We start from the raw sequence: 17,923 nt of genomic DNA, 5'->3' as shown, positions 1-17,923 counted from the left end.
GCCTGGCCCGCTGAGTTCCTCCAGCAGCTTGTTTTCTTGTTCCAGATCCCAGCATCCGCAGTGTCTTGTGTTTTGTTTACCCTGATATTTCCCTATGTGACCTGGTGAGAAATTATGTTTGGGATGCTCCAGTATTACTTGAAAACACTCTCCTAAAGTGGTTATAAAACTGCAAGTTGCACAACTTTAGTGTGTCTTTAGTGTATTTAGAGCTATCATGTATTCCAGTGAAAGCCATGTAAATAAATAAAAAGGCTGTTAAGCAGAGCTCAGTGATGCAAATTACCTGGTATGAGTCATGAATGTGATAATTTGGCTTTTCTCCTCCTTTCCCTTCCCCCAACATTCCACAAAGAATCACAGGTTTTCTCCTTCTGTTTTGATAGTTGTCTAATGAAAGGCAAACAGCTGTGCTTGTATGAATCAAAGCACATATTTAACTCCTGCAGTTTTGAGGTTTTACACTTTCTATTGTGGCATAGGCCTGCTTTTAATATAGATTTCCCGAGGCCACTGCATATTATTTAGCTGGGGCTTAACATTAACTTTCTGCAGTCAACAAATAAAACATTGTTGACTTGGTGAGCTGGAGGGGGGGAAAACAAACCCACTTCCAGTAGAAATGCAGACTAGCATTTAAAAAAAAATTGTGCATTTTAAATAAATAAGCATTAATTGTTAACTGCATGGATCTGTGGCTACACCCTTCAAAGATTACATCTAATCAACTCTATTTTCACACCTATCTCCATATTCCTTTATTGCCTGCTGTCCAACAACCTGTTGATTTGTACAGTGGGCTATTGGTAAACTTAAAAAAAAACAGAAAATGTTTGAAACATTCAACAGGTCAGGCAGCATCTGTGGAAAGAGCGACAATTAACAATCGATAACAATTAAACAACAATTAACATTGATGGGGTGAATGCACTCAGTTTTTTTTCAAGGGTTGCGGAATCAAGAACTAGAGGGCATAGGTTTAAGGTGAGAGGGGAAAGATTTCATTGGAATTTGAGGGGCAACTTTTTTTTACACAACGAGTGACATCTATGTGGAATAAGCGGCCAGAGGAAGTGGTTAAGGCAGGTACAATAATAACTTGTAAAAGACAGTTGGACAGGTACATGTATTGGAAAGATTTAGAAGGTTATGGGCCAAATACTGGCAAACGGAATTAGCTCGGATGGGGCATTTTGGTCAGTATGGACCAGTTGGGCTGAAGGGCCTGTTTCTGTGCTATTTGACTCTATGAGTTGTCAGATGAAGGGGCTCCGACCTGAAATGTTTCTCTTTCCAAGGGTGCTGCCTAACCTGCTGAGTGATTCCAGCATTTTCTGTTTTTATTTCAGATTTCCAGCATCTGATGTTTTTTGATTTCCATTTATTGGTAAATTCATGTTGGCTTGATAGGTTGGATGCTGTAAGCCCCCTCTGCTGGGGAGTGTAGAGTTAGGGGTCATAGCTGACTAATTCCCCCTATCCTCACACTATTTAAATTTGTTCATTTGGTGTGTTGTGAGTCTTTGTAATTCCCCTCCCAAGGGGACTGTAGATGATCAGTCATTGTATCTATTCAGGGTGGAGGCCAGTTGATTTTATGGACATGGGGTTGTTGGGAGGAGGCAGAAAACTGGAAATGTATAAAGCCACAATCTTACAGGTGAAGCAGACTGGAGATGCCGTATGCCTATGCTGGTTGCTATTTCATATATTCTGGATATTAAACTGATGCTTCTCATAGAGCACTGTTGCATGATGGTCCTGGAAAGTGGCCATGCTTTCCACTATGCAGCTCACCAAGTTGCTAGCCCATTAAAAAAGTTTGAGACACAGATGGCCTCCCTAGAACTAGAGACTGCAATCCTGAAATCTGAATGCCACACTGGAGAGTGGAATAAATCATAGAACAATACAGCACAGTAACAGGCCCTTTGGCCCACAATGTCTGTGCTGACCATGATGCCAATTTAATATGTTAAATAATTGGAGTCAGAGTGGACACAGGCCCTTCAGCACAACTGGTCCATGCTGACCAAGATTCCCATCTAAGCTAGTCTCATGTGCCCATATCCCTCTAACCCCTTTCTATCCATGTACCTGTCCAAGTGCTTTCTAAATGTTGTTAATGTACCTGCCTCAAACACTTCCTCTGGCAGCTCATTCCATATGCTGACCACCCTCTGGGTGAAAAGGTTGCCTCTCCAGTTCCTATTAAATCTCTCCCCTCTCACTCCAAACCTATGTCTTCTCATGCTTGATTTCCCCAACGCTGGGAAAAAGACTGCACTCATTCACCTATTTGTGTCCCTCATGATTTTATACACCTCTATAGTATCACCCCTCATTCTCCTACACTCAAATGAATAAAGTCCCAACCTACTCAATGTCTCTCCATAACCCAGTCCCTTAAGTCCCAGAAACATCCTCATAAATCTTCTCTGAACACTTTCCAGTTTAATGGCATTTTTCCTATAGCAGGGTGACCAGAGCTGAACACAGTATTCTAAATGCGGCCTCACCAGTTCTTGTACAACTGATGAATGAATCTCAAAGAATTTTGCGTGCTTTCCAGATTCCGTTCACCGCCTGGATGAAAAATCCTCAGATTTTCTCTAAACCCCCAATGCCCTTCAGTTTTAGACACTTCTACTGTGGGGGGAAATGTTATCCACTACTATCTGCTGTGTTATGCCTCTCATAATTCTTTATATCTCTGCCAAGTGCCCCTTTGGTCTCCTCCACTGCCAGGAAAAGGCTGGTGGGAAGGGTGTGTGGAGGAGGAACTCTCAAACCTTTTAGCTAGACAAACACTTGATCGCCAAGGCACCGAAGGTTGCAGATGCTGATAAATAGGATTAGTATGGATGGATACTTGATGATTGATATGGACATAAGGGAGGTGGCAGAGCCTATTTTGTGCTTTAAGACTTTACGACCACCTCCAGCCCACAACCACCACCGAATGTTTGGAAAAACTAGTCAACTATGGCGTGCCACTGAGGAAGCGGTGAAAGTGAGTAAACTTCCTGTCGGTCAAATTCCGTTTAGCGTGGATGCATTCGGGAATTGACCCATTAGGGGGCGATGCAGATGCAGAATTGAAAATAAATTTCAAATGCCACCTATTTAAAATGCTCCTGTTAAGTTTAATACATTAAATATATTTTGTTAGCAAGAAACATAACGGCAGAAGCTCCGAAATTGCTCCACTTATATCTGAAATTCTACTTTACCATGACCAAGGTTTGCAAAGTGTGCCTTTTTCTCTCAGTCCAGTCTTTGGGACTTCAGAGAGACAGAAATGGAGTGGTTTTGGTACATTTTCAGGACTTTACTTGTACAGATGGATTTAATTTTCTTTAGGAGTGTAGCTAATGTGCATTTGGTTTGGCATTGAAACCTCTTGACTTTAGAATTAAAAAAAAACTTGAGAACGTAAGCATTAGTATCGTCGATTTGTAGAAGAGGTGATAAATGCTTGTTCATGTGTCGCACACACTGATTGGGATGATCTGCAGACCACCTGGTGACCCACCATTTGCAATGGATTTCGTATCTAACCTTTGATCCATGGAAATAATGACTTTGTCCTATCCTTGCAGGTGCTTTGGCCTCGTTCCAAAGATTAGCTGCACATGGCAGTGAGTTTAACTGATTTGTGATGCACCATATGTGCTGTCTAATCTGTCCGTCCCTGCTCCTTCCTCCTCCTGAAATTGAATTTGATTAAGTAGCCAGACAGAAAATACATTGTCAAAGAAATGTCTATTAATTGTATGCTATTAACAGCTAAAATACAATATATTCATATGCTTAAAAACAAAGTTTATAACAAAATATTATTCTTCCCGGAGTAGCCTGGTTTGGATACTGCATTGGTTATTTTCCTTGTTTAAGATAACCGCATAGTATCTGTCCGAGACTCAGCCGGCTTTATTCAATCTTTAATAAATAATTAAAGCAAACAAAGTTTGCATCCTCTTTCTAGTTTTTCCCCCGAGGTCTTGTTTCTTCTCCTCGAACCGACTAATACAATTCGCATTTAAAACCTTTTTAAAAAAGTCACTTGGTTTAGCTTTTAAAAGGCCAACTTGCAACTTTAGGAAGAGATTTTTTTAAAAAAAGAGTTGAAATTTAGTGCAAGATTTTTATTTTGCAAGCGGCTGGTTTATTTTGACTGCCGGCTTGCATTCATTCTTAAACATATGTTTACAAAATTAATTGGAATTTTTTTTTTGTTTCCGAACATAATATATTGCTACTTGGAAATCATCCTGGACGTTGTGCTTTCATTGTATTGTTTGCCATCTGTCCTGACGTCTGCCAGCTGAGAGCTCTCGCTTAATGTGCACTTGTGTAATCAGATGCCTGTAGCTCCCCTCCAAGTAGGAACAATGGGTGGCTTTTGTCCTGCACATCAACGTGGCCTCAAGGTGCCAATTCATACCTATGCCAATCTGCCGGGGTGCAAACGGCCCCAGATGGCTTCCTGCATTGGGTCTTCAGTGTCGCAAGATCTTTGTCCCAGCTCTAAGAACACCATTTGGTCTCCGTTTTCGTAATCGGTGTTGGTGCACGTGTAGACTTGTGTGAGCATATTGGTTTCCAGGGTGTACATGACATAAAGAAAAATGTTCTGCCACCAATTTAATTTGAAGCCTGGTTGTGGACCCGGGCGGTAAGCCTGTGTGCGGTGGTTGGAGGAAAGGGCGTCACCATCTGTTCCTCATTCCCAGATCAGTGAATTAGTAGCCCGATGTGATGAGATCAGCTGGATCAGCTTTCACGGCAGGGCATTGCACTCGTTTCATCTGGAGACTTCTCCATCTGGGCTGCCGGTCTCTCTTTTTCTCTCTCTCTCAGTCACTGAAAGCAAGGTCTTTTAACACTACCCTGTGATGGAACGGTACATGCTTTACCAGAAGTGATTACTGTCTTTAGCCTGCATGTTTTGCTTTAACTGCTTTGTCTGCCTGTCTGACTTCACACGGAGTCGGGAACCCCTTTTGGTGCTGACTACGACGCTGATAAGTGTTTCCCACAGCTTCTGCAATGCAAGTTGAATTGGTCCAGGATTCTGGCTTTCTCCCTCTTTCTTTTATTTGTTTTCTCTAAGCTGCTTTTCCTCACCTGAAAGTGCATCTGAGCTTGTATACAGCTAGTGGAATTTCTGCAAAAGTTTCATGGACAACACAGCATGTTTTTGAGTTAGGTCTATCCTGGACCTTCTAATTCTGCTCCAAAATACTGGCAGGTTTTATGGTGAGTGTTTCTTAACATGACTCCCTCAAAGGATACTGATTGTTGTGTATGTGGATTTGGATTAAAAATATAATTCAGTTTGAGCAGTTATTCATTATAAATTGTAACCACCACCTTTTACAACAAAAGTACTACTGAGAATGTAGGGTTGAATCAGCGATAGTCCAACTCGGTTCTGCAGGACACAATTGCCAAAGGATCGTGAATCAAGCATAATATTTATCTTTCTTATAATGAATTTGGCAAGATTCATTTTGTATCCGTTGCTCCTGAAGGTTACTCAGATTACAAGGATTTGATATTACAGTTGTGGCAGCAGTGTACTTGTGCAGAAGGGAAGACCTGTTTCTGTCTCCACTCTCTGATCTGCACTGATCTTTAGGGTACCAATGAATGCTTAAGGTTTTCGGAGCTTAACTTAATGCAAGCATTTACAGTGAAATTGAAATAAACAATACACCACTAGTTCTTAAGGGCATTTTGTGACAGACACAAAAGTTGGATCTTTCAAAGATGATCTGTGTGTTCTAAATTACAGAAGAGTTAGCTATCTTTAAGCACAGTTAAAATTACCTGAAGCCAAACTCTTCTGATATCTCGAGCTGAGTTGACCTATACTGATAGGAAGGTTGTGAGTGTGGACTTCAGTTTGTGCTTGTTTTGCTTTTTATTATCTGAGATAGTGATGTTAATTATCCTTTTTGGGGTTGGGAGGGGAAAATCTGCGACATGCCCTCTTTTTGATTGGCATTGAAAGAAAACATCAATTTTTTTTTGTTTTCATGGGTGCATGGCAAGGTACTTATGTCAAATTTAAACCCTTGTCCATGTTAGTGGTCACACTTTACGTTCCTGGACCCATCAGGCCCTGATTATCGTGTAGGATTATACACCAGTGGTGCCAAGAAAAGTCCATTCAATCCCTCCGGATCTATATTCAAAAGGTGCAAATAAGTGGATAAGAATAATAATGCAAGTAGACTTTCCTTGGTTCTGTGATTGGGCTCATGGATCATATTTTTGTACAGTACAAGTCTATGTTAAACTTCATTAAATACCTGTTAGCACATACATTTAAAGGTAGGCATCTAAATAATGACCATGTAGTTGATAAATCATGGGTGAATGATGCCCAAGAAGTGAGCTGACTAAGAATCAGTCCCATCAGGAGAAATGGGGAGACCACTGTTGAGAAATGGAGGAATGAAAAACTGGATTTTATTTTACTACTTTCAGAACCCAAAGATTCCCTTGTTTTATGCACATCCTCATCAAGTGGACTTGGCCTTGCAGTTGCAAGCATGGTCTAAGCCCATATGCAGTTGACTTGCACTTCCAGCTCTGAGTTTGATTGCAGTAAAATTCTGTGGATGTGTTTTATTAATTATTTACTATTGATCTTCAAAGCTACTGATAAAATTTTAATTGCGCTGCATTTAATGTCTCTAATTTCAGAACCTATCAGAAAATGCGTTCAGTGTAGTGATCGAAAATACTTTCTTTGCAACTACTTTTGGAGAAATCCTAATCAAATTTATTCTTTTTTTCTGTGTGAGATTTGTTATGAGATGTCAGAAACTTTCTCTTTTATGTGCAAAAGGATTAGGGCAATAACACTAGGGGATTTCATTTAACTAAACATCAGACAAGATGGTTAGTGTGAAAGGTGTAAGAGGATTAAGAATTCCTAAATTCAGGTGAACTTCTCAAGTCAGTATGCAGAAAGCCCAGTGAGAAGGTTAGGGGTGGAATTGGTAGAAATTTTGGATAGAGTCAAGAAGATGAAGTTGGGCTGGTGAGAGAGCACTTTCATAGTGGTGATCATAATTGTCTGATTTAGCATAGTTATGGAAAATGACACCAATAAAATAGGATTAAAGGTTCTTAATTGGAGAAGGTCAATTTTAGACTGAAAAGAGATTTAGCAAAAGTGGACTTAAAAGCAGCTACTTGAGGGTAAATCAGTTTCAGAAAAATGGGAGACATCTGAGAAGGAAATTCAATGGGTTTGGAGTAAATTTATTCCTACAAAGTAAAAGGATGGGGCTGTCAGTTCTAGAGACCAATCAAGGATGAAAAGGGGCATAGAGAGGAGGACAAGACTAAAAGGGAAACTTGTATCAGATGCTGTGAGTTTAATACAGCACAAAGCTTGGAAGAGTATAGAATGTATAGGAGTGACATCAATGGAAGTTGGAAGAGGAAGGAGAATGCATGAAAAATATTGGCAAGTAAAAATCAACATTGGCAAGTACATAACTAGCAACAAGATAAGAAAGGACTTAATGGGGGCCTGTTAAGGGAGCTTGGAGAGCATGAGCAAGACTGCTAATGAACATTTTGCAACCGTCTTCAGGAGAATGATGCCAAGATTGTAGTTAAGGCACATGAGTGTGAAGCAATAAATGGGATAAACAGCAAAAGCAATATTGAGAGATTGGATAAATCACCTTGGCCTGCATTAAATATACCCCAGGTTGTAAAAAGAAGCAAGGGAGATTGTGCAACACTAGTTGGGCTGCAGCTTGAGTGCTATGTATGCTTCTGGTCATATTACACGAAGGATGTAATTCCAGGAGAGAGGATGCAGAGAAAACCCATGAAAAGTTCACTTTGCACTAAAATGGACTTTGTTTTGTTCTAATTCTGTTGTAAAAAAAAATTGTGCATAATTTATTTTATGTTTTTCTTATGATTGCTTATATGATGCCATGTGCCTGTGATGCTGCTGCAAGTAAGTTTTTCATTGCACCTGTGCATACATGTATTTGTGCATATGATAATAACCTTGACTTTGAAGATGTTGCCAGGCATGGAAAATTGTAGCTATAAGGAAAGATAGGATAAGTTTCTGATTTTATTTTTAGGAACTAGGGAGACTAAGTGGAGACATGAGTGTATAAGATTGAGAGGCCTAATCAGAGTAAGTAGGTAGGATCTGTTTATGTTTGTAGTGTGTACAAAAACCGAGGGGCAACAACTTAACAAAATTGCTAGATACATTAGGGAATATGAGGGAAAATGCTTTCACCAAGTGGGTGGTAAGAGTTGTGAATTAACTGCCTGAAAGGGTGGTAGAGGCAGAAACTCTCGTCACATTTAAACAGTGCTTGAAAAGCAGTGACCTGCAAGGGTACAGACCTAGTGCTGGAAGGTGGGATTAGGCTGCATAGCTCATTTTTGACAGGCACAGACGCAAAGAACAGAATGCCTTCTGTGTTTATAAATTTGCTATGATTCTACATTCCCTTCGCTTATTAACTTCCTTAGGGTGATGTTGAGTTATTTTCGAATTTTCAGTTAATTAGCCTGATAGCTGATTAAATTCAGGGAAAATAGGGGAAAAATTGTGAATTGCTAGATTAGCACAGTCAATGAACAAATCTGTTTGTAATTGGAATAGAGCCAAAGGAGCTACCCGATGCGTGTGTGGGTAGTGTAAATGATGAGGGGGATTTAAAGAAAACTCTGCAGATTTCTGCCAGAGACCTGAAGATAAGCAGCACTTATCTTAGTCCTGTAGGCATTTAAAAGAGCATTTTGTGACACCACTGTTCCTGACCAAAATAGGAGATTAACTTCCATATCAATCAGAACTCAAGGCTCCATGGCTATAAGTGATTAGGATTGATTTAATGGCCATGATTTGTTGGTCAGATACCTGCCACCTTGCTTCCAACCATTGGCTGATGTAATGGCATCAGCTGACTCTCTGAAGTTTTACAGAATTGAACTTAAATCATTCTGTTCAGATTCTGATATATTTAATTTTTCATCCCTGTAGTTAAACAGTTAGAAAATGAGCAATTCATTTTTTCATTTAAAAAAAATGCACAATTTTTTTTAGAGCAGGGACAGCCTGGCATTTCAATTAACTGTTGGTCATCTAATTTTCACTGCATTCATATGAGCCAAGGGTACTGTATGTCCTGAGAAGCTGGTGACAATGCAACTTATCCCTTGATATAATGTCATTTAAAGGAATCATTTGTTTTTGTGCCAATTTTGGGTGACTGCAGATTTCACTGGGCACACCTAAAATATTGCTCATACTTTGTATTGCGGTTATGTGTAACTCAGTCGTAAACCTCAGTATTGTTTGGCTTATTTGTGTGGATGTGAATCTAGTGGTAATTCTAGGCCTCCTGTTACATCAATTACAGCAAGTAATTCAAAATCACGATAATTGAACTCATGGAATAGAGATGGATATAGAAATCAAGGATCAGCAATCACTCAGTGCATGAGTTGAGGGTGATAGCTTAATGAGATGCTCCAAGTCCTGTGAAGGGCAGGCTGAAAAAAATAAGGATTGTAACAAGTGGATGAGAAAACAGAATAAGATGCTTGTAGTGGAGGGAAGGCAGTGAAATTGAGGTGACTGACAAATCTTTATTCAAATTAACAAAAAATGGAAACTTGTATTGGTAAACCTACTTGGTCTCAGAGCTGTTACCCACAGTTTTTTAGAAATAGGAATTTTGGTTCATGGCCTAATCCAAAGTGGATGAAACGTAGGATATTATGATATCACATGTCATTTTTCAATATGGATATTATCAATAAAGCTAGACTCTAGTTTTGTAACCAAGTACTCATTAACTGGACTTTACATTAAACACAGAGTGTTAGAACAGTTATAGACCATTTGTAAAAGGTTAACTAAATAAACCAGGTGAAGCATTGTCTTGAGTCTTGAAGAGGAAAAAATGTCATCTTGTGTCTCTGAAAATCAAATGTGTTTTATAAGATTATGTCAGTGCTACTGATGGAGCTGAGTTTAACACTAATTGAAGAATGGATGACTACTTTGAACTTGTGGAATAACCTGAGGTGATTGTTTACACAATACAGTTGACATTTGCAATCAGCATCAGTCTTTTGTACAGGGATTGAGGAGTAGGGGGAAAGGTGGTGTAAAGATATTTAGGCTCAAGTCAAAAGATCCTTTTTTTAAAATCAATTCACACTTAGTTTTAAGCACCTCTTAATGTAAATTTACTGTTATAGATTTCTGATTAAAGGTGAGCAGACTTTATTCCATTACAGGTGATGCTAACATATCACTTTCATTTTGATGCACTGACTGGCTATTGCTTTTAAAATTATGGTTAGAATGGTAACTAGACTATCATTATGACATAACTCTCTTCTACGTGTATTTTTGTCTAAACAGTTCATTATCATTGAGCTGAGCTTTCTAATGGCCCAAGGTCTTATTTTTTCATTTTCACTATTCACAGAAAGGAAATGAATTGAGCTATGTATTAATTGCATGTTCAGCACTTTTACTTTGAATTAAACTTCATGCATCACTGCTCCAATTTGTTCAATACTTTCTGCAGTTCCCTTCTCTGATTTCATTATGATGTGCAGCAGAATCCATTCTGAATGATGTGCTTGTGCAGCATGATGATGTCATTCATGCATTGGACATGCATATGCTGATACAGTGGCATCGGTAGGGGAAGAGGGTAAGCTTAAAATCTGTTATTAGGTTTCTGATACTGTTGCTGCACTTTTGTGTGCTTATGATCATCCTGTGGCCAGGTATTAATGCGCAAAAGTATCACCACTCCTGCTGCTGATCTGAAAATTCAGATATTTAACTTTGTTTTTGGGACTGGTTGCAAGAGGTCTGAGCTTAGTATATGATAAATGAAGATCACTATGTTTTTTAAAAACAAAAACATTCTGGTTCACTGGCATCTATGAATTTCTTTTGGCTTTTAATTTTTAATCCATCTGAGAATCTGCACAGACCTTGAGCTGATCCCTGCAGCATGTTGCAAGATTCACCCTTCAGTTATTTCTTGTTCTCTGCCTGTACATGGATCTCCTCCATCAAATGTTTTTTGATTTTGACTCTGCTTTAAATTTAAATAGCCTTTCATGTACATCTCTGTCAAATACCTTTCAGTAATCTCAATACACCACACCTTTAATCTTCCTCTGGTTAATCTAAGAGGTCCTATTCATGAAACACTGAAGGTTAGCTCACTCTGGAAATTAGAAATCACCGAAATAGACCTTTCAGCCCATCTATTCCCTACCAACCTGATCTTCTGCCTAGTCCCATCTACCTGCATCTGGAGCATATCCCTCCAAACACCTCCCATCCATGTACCTATTCAAACCTCTCTTAAATGTTACAAGTGAACTTGCATCTACCACTTCCCCTGGCAAAATCTTACCACTTTAAATTTTGATACGTGGCTTCAAATGGGGAATTGCTGTATTCTTGGACAAAACTTTTTTTTTCTTTAAATATAGGAGTGGTAAAATGTGAAGATTATAAGAGAACTTTTCCCACCCACCCCAGATGTTCCCTCTTCTCTCACCTCCGATCAAGCAGAAGATACAAAAGCCTAAAAGTACATACCACAAGGCTTAAGGACAGCTTCTGTTCCACTGTTATAGGACTATTGAATGGTCCCCTAGTATGATGAGATGGACTCCTGACCTCACGATCTATCTCATCGTGGCCTTGCACTTTGTTGTTTGCCTACACTACTGTCTCTGTAACTGTAACATTTTATTCTGCATTCTGTTAGTGATTTTTTTTCCTTGTACTACCTTGATGTACTGATGTGATGAAATGATCTGCATAGACGGCATGCAAAACAATGTTTTTCACTGTACCTCGGTACATGTGACAATAATAAACCAATTTACCAATGCTTATGCAGCACAATGCTCAAAGAATACTGAGCATTAACAGGGCAAATGGCTCCTGGCTAGAGAGAGATCTCGAGGAGCATCTTAATGAAGGTAAGAAGTGGAAAAGGGTAAAAGGGGATTCCAGAACTTGAGGCCTTTCCAGCTGAAGGCATGGTGGAATAATTAGATTTGTATCCTCTGTGTGCTTCAGTTTCCTCCCACATCCTAAAAATGTGTGGTTGGTAGGTTAATTGGCCACTGTAAATTGCCCATAGTGTGTAGAATGAATGGTAGAATCTGGGGGGATTTTGAGGAGAGTGTGAGGCCTGTTTTTTATGCTGTATTTTCCTGACTCTAATCAGTGGAGCTGGTGGATGTCAGCTTGCACATCTAAGCCAATGCCTTGTCTTTACATGATGTTGTTGAGCAGCAGTGTACAGATTAGAAATATGAGAGAGCTAAGAATAGTTCCTTCGGAAAAGTCAGAGATCATAGTGTGGAGAGAAGCCATTGCAGATCATTCCCGTCTCTGACTGAATGGATAAGATCGGAACCTGCTGAGTGTTAGCTGGATGGCATTGGATTGGCATAGGAGATCAATAGTGTTATTTATGACTTGGGCAGTACTTTGATACTGTGACATGGTTGGAAAGGTGGTTGCAGCCTTCCAAGTTTATGTTCACATATACTGGAATTCCAGCATGGAATCAGAATGGTTACTGCATGAAAGGAGCTCATTCAGCCCATTGAGTCCATATCAGCTCAATGGAAGAGCAATCCAGCTTGTTCCACTACTTGGAGACGAGACTGCAGATGCTGGTATCAGGAGAAACAAATGATCTGCTGGAGGAACTCAACGGGTTGAGTAGTATCTGTGGCGGGAGAAGGAATTGTTAACGTTTCAGGCTGAAACCTTGCATCAGGACTTGTTTGGATATAGTTTCAATTGCTGCTGCTGCTTCTCTCTGGCTAAATGTATCTTTTTCTATATTATTTATCTTGGAATCTGGGACATTGGTAGCAAGAACAGTATTTATTATTCCTTATTGCTCTTGAGAATGTGGTAACTCAGTTCTTCTGGTGATGTACCCCCACAGTTCTTTTGGGTATGGAGTTCTAGAATTTAGACCCAGTGATGATGAAGGACCAACATCACGTGTCCAAATCAGGGCAGTGTATGACTTGGAGTGGAACTTGCAGCCGGAGGTATTCCCATGAATGTGATGGCCTTGCCTATCTTGGTGGGAGATGTTCTCTGAGTAGCCTTTGTAAGTAACTACAGCTACTGTGCACTGGTGGTGGAGGGAATGAATGTTCAGGGTGGTTGATCTGCCAATCAATGGGGTATTTTGTCGTGGATGGTGCTGAGCTTCAAAAGTTGGAGCTGAACTCATCTAGGCAAGGGGAGGGTATTCCATCACACACCTGACTTATCCGTTGGAGATGGTGGAAAGGCCTTGAGCTGTCAGAAGGTGAGTCATTTGCCACAAAATGCACAGCATCTAAACTGTTCTTATAGATAAGGTATTTATTTGACTGGTCCAGTTGAGTTTCTAGTGAGTGGTAATCACTATAATAACGTAATGCCATTGAAGTCAAATTTAAATGATTAGATTCTGTTTTTGGAGGTGGCAATGCCTGGCACAAATGTTATCTTCCACTTGTGTTGTTTGGGTATTGCTGCATGCAGGCATGAGTTGTTTCATTTGCCAAGGAGATGTGCATGGTTTTGAACATTGTGCAATCATTAGTGAACATCCTGACTTCTGACCTTACGATGGAAGCAAAAGTCTTTGACGCAGCTGAAAATGCTGACCTGAGGAACTCCTGCCATGATATTGTGGGGCAGGGTTGACTGACCTCCAATGACCATGACCATCTTTTGTGTGAGATGTTGCCTATCAACTTTAGTTTTATCAGGACGTCTTGATGCCATGCCTGGTCAAGGGATGCCTGAATTTTAAGGACAATTATTTTCACTTCTCCTCTAGAATTCAACTCTTTGCTCCATTTTTGGACCAAGGTTGTGATGAGGTCCGGAGCATGAAATTTTAACTGCTACCTATCTGCCCCTTTCCATACATTTGTCCATATCTCCTTGTAGTCTCTTACCATCCTCCTAGCTCCTTGTGTCTTCAAGTTTTGTATCATCCACAAATTTGGAAAGTGTTTGCTATGACCCAAGTCCACCTCATTACCTATAAAGAAAAGCAATTGTCCTAGTACTGGCTACTGTATGATCCCCTCCAAGTCAAAATTGAAGCTTTCACTCTCCTCTCCATTTCCTCTTAGCCAATTTCCTCTGTGCTTTTGCAGCCTGTTTCATTCCATAGGCTTCATTCCTGATTCAATTATGTGGAACTTTATCAAACAGCTTTTGAAGGTAGTACATCAGCCACACTTCTCTTTATCAGTCTTTTTGTTGCTTCATCAAAAATCACTAACAAGTTAGTATGATATGACTTGCCTTCAACAAATCCAGCCTGGTTTTCTCTAATCAATATACACTTGTCAAAGTGATGCTGTCCCTGATTATTGTTTCTCAGTATTTCAAGGAGGTTCGAGATGAAGCAGTAGTTTGCAATGATGGGAGGTGTTGGCAGCTCAATAGATGCCTGTCGGTAATTATGCTTCGCACAAGCTTTCCTTAAGTGTTCTTTTTTTGCAATCTCACCCTTGTAACATTTCCTTTTTTTTCTTTTCTCTTTCATGTCTGTCTAGCATCGCCTCAGATTTCATCAATGCTGATTGCCTCTACCACCCCATTTTGAGTTCCACAATGTCAGTGGTCCTGAACTCCCAATTTCTTTCTGGATTTATTCAGGACCCCCCTTTATTTACAATATCCAGTTTTGAGTAATCCCACAAGAGAAACCTCTTTTCTACCTCAAACATATTGAAATGCCTTGTAACTTTGAAAAGTCTAGATGTCAACTTTGGTTTCTTTTATATAGAAAAGAAATTCCAGCTTGTTTAGTCTTTCCTGACAATTTTACTAGTGAGCATATTGCCTAAATTTGGTGTGTTTATTTATATGTCTGTTATGGCTAAGCGTAGTAAGTTTTAGTGCGTAGTAAAAATGTATGGACCTTTTAAGTTATCTTACTTACCACTGGGAATGGTAATTTCCAACATAGCAAAGTTTATTTTTATTATTTACATTATAAATTGAAGCTTAAGTATGTGGAATTTTCCCTAAAACGCAATTCAGTGTAGGAGGATCTGGGAATATACAATGCAGGTTTTGTTGGACACAGGAAACTGTATTTCATACGGTATGAATGGAAATTTAAACTAAGATGTCTGGCAAGAAATTTTACAAAGTGTTCTCTATACGGTGACTCATCACTGCCCGTATAAAGTGGAGCAGACTTAAAGAAGTGGGATAGGCAAACGTCTGCATCACATGATGAATCAGAGGAAGTTTTGTCTGAACTTGTATTAATGTGGGAAAAATTGTATCCTGCTTCAGTTCTTTTACTGGTTCCAGCCTAGAAGGAGCTGTGTAATATAGCTAAGGTTGTTCAGTCTGTACCACACCATTCCCTAAAACAAGTATGCATAAAATGTTAATGAAGAAAAATATATGTATGAAAATCTTTCTCTTTCTTTTTTTTAGATCTACTTGAAGGAACTTGTTCTCTGACTGCGAATAGGAGAAGTAAATCAGTCTGCTTGTCACACTGTTGGATGACTGAAGAGCTTACATGAGGTAACAGCAGGACAAGACAACCATCTCAGTGGTTTTTAAGCCAAGAAATGGGCCAGAAAATCTCAGGGAATATAAAGTCTGTGGATGTGAGGGAACCAGCCTACAGGCCTGTTAAGCGAGAATTGCGAGGTCCTGACTTTTGCAAACCAACTCGACTTGATATGCTGCTGGACATGCCGTCAGCTTCTCGAGAAGTTCAGCTCAAACATGCTTGGAATAATGAAGACCGTTCTCTGAACATTTTTGTAAAAGAAGATGACAAGGTAACCTTTCACAGACATCCAGTAGCCCAGAGCACAGACTGTATCCGAGGTAAAGTTGGGTATACTCGAGGCCTTCATGTCTGGCAGATCCACTGGCCTACAAGGCAAAGAGGAACGCATGCAGTTGTTGGAGTGGCAACATCAGAAGCTCCATTGCATTCTGTGGGATACACCTCGTTAGTTGGCAGCAATAATGAATCGTGGGGCTGGGACTTGGGTCGCAACAAACTATATCACAACAGTAAAAATCAGCCAGGATCAACTTACCCAGTGTTTTTGGAGCTAGATGAATCTTTTGTTTTGCCAGATAGTTTCTTAGTCATTTTGGACATGGATGAAGGAACGCTGAGTTTCATAGTGGATGGACAGTATCTAGGTGTGGCCTTCAGAGGACTAAAAGGGAAAAAATTGTACCCAATAGTCAGTGCGGTCTGGGGGCACTGCGAAATAACAATGAGGTACATCAATGGACTAGACCGTAAGTCAATTTTCAAAATCCTTTGTATTTTGTTAAATCTATAAAAGTAAATGCAATTTCCATTGTTTAAAGAAGATGGTTATTTATATTTTGTCACAATCACTGTCAGTGCCATATGTGGGATCAAGTTGTCTACATCTGGGAAGAGAGAACACAGGGATGGCTGATCATCTGGCTTTTCATAGGTAGTCAATAAAATGTTGCCATCTATAATGAAGGATGTGATATGAAGATGCGGAAAATAATATAATTGAGCAGAATTAATGTTGACTTATGAAAGGGAAATTATGTTTGATTAATCTATGGAACTTCTCTAAAATTGTTTCTTGTAGAGCAGGTGGGGGGGGGGTGATCGGTTTATTGGATTTTCAGAAGTTCTTCAGTAAAGTACACAAAATTGGTGCACAAGATTTAGAGCACATTGAGTTGCTAGTAATGGATTGAGAGTTGGTTATTAGATGGAAAACAGAATGGAATAAATGGGTCCTCCTTTGGTTGGCAGGCTGCAACTTGAGATACCACAAGGATCAGTACTTGGGCTGCAGCTATTTGCAATCTAGTTCAATGACTTGGCCAAGGGGATCAAGCACAATATCTCCAAGTTTGCTGATGATCCTGAACTAAGTGGGAATATGAGTTGCGATGACAATGCAGAGAGACGTCAAGCTGATATAGATGAGCTGAGTGAGTAAGCGAGCAGCGTAGTGGCAGATAAAGGCGAAATGTGAGGTTATACACTTTGGTAGAAGAAGACACGTTGAGTATTTTGTTATTGGTAAGTGATTGGGAAATGTTGATGCTCAAAGGGACTTCAACATCAACATGCAGGTGCAGTAGGCAGTTAGGAAGGCACATGGTACGTTGGCTTTTATTGCAAGAGGATTTGAGAACAGGAGCAAGGATGTTTTGTTGCAATTGTATAACACCTGAAATATTGTTTAATTTTGGTTTCCTTACAAAAAATAATGCCTGCTGTAAAGTGCAATGAAGATTTACCAGGCTGGTTTCTGGGATAGCAAGTAAGAAGCACTTGGATAGGTACATGGAGGGGTGAGGCTTTGAGGGATATGGGCCGAATGCAGGAAATTGAGACTAGCTAGGTGGGCACCATGATCGGCATGGACTGGTTGGGCTGAAGGGCATGTATCCATGCTCTATTGCAGGTCTGTCACATGAGGGGAAACTGAGCAGACTAGACCTCTATTCTGCTGAGCTTAGAAGAATAAGAAGTGACTTTGTTGAGACTTGCAAGATACTTGGAGGGATTGACAGGGAAGGAGGAGGGTGGTTCCTATGGCTAAGGAATCAAGACTTGGGCTCACTGTCTCAAAGTAAGGGACAGGACGTTTAGAACTGAGATGAGGAGAAAATTCTTCACTCAGCAAGTTGTGAATCCTTGGACAGCCATTGAGACTCGATCATTGTCTATATTCAGAACTGAGATCGGTAAATTTCTGGATATGAGAGGAATGGGGATATAGAGGGAGGGGCAGGAAAGCAGCATTTGAGGTTCCCAACAGGTTTGATTGGCCACATGGTCTTCTCCTC

At 39.9% G+C, this 17,923-nt stretch overlaps 1 protein-coding gene across 2 annotated transcripts in view; it reads left to right on the top strand.

The window, feature by feature from the left end:
• Positions 1 to 17,923, top strand: part of LOC127571700 (SPRY domain-containing SOCS box protein 1-like) — a 152,738-nt gene that overhangs the window by 60,425 nt on the left and 74,390 nt on the right. Inside the window, exons 1-2 of one of the 2 annotated variants that reach the window (XM_052018316.1) lie at positions 4,674 to 5,262; positions 15,542 to 16,375. In XM_052018316.1, the coding sequence (XP_051874276.1) occupies positions 15,682 to 16,375 (694 nt within the window). In that variant the 5' untranslated portion in view covers positions 4,674 to 5,262; positions 15,542 to 15,681. Of the gene's footprint in view, positions 1 to 4,673; positions 5,263 to 15,541; positions 16,376 to 17,923 lie in introns of those variants that run through there. The other variant, XM_052018314.1, reaches the window with a different exon arrangement.

Source organism: Pristis pectinata, chromosome 6, assembly GCF_009764475.1.
Source record: "Pristis pectinata isolate sPriPec2 chromosome 6, sPriPec2.1.pri, whole genome shotgun sequence".
In the NCBI taxonomy this organism is placed as follows: Eukaryota; Metazoa; Chordata; class Chondrichthyes; order Rhinopristiformes; family Pristidae; genus Pristis; species Pristis pectinata.
This window is presented reverse-complemented; position numbering and strand designations above follow the sequence as displayed.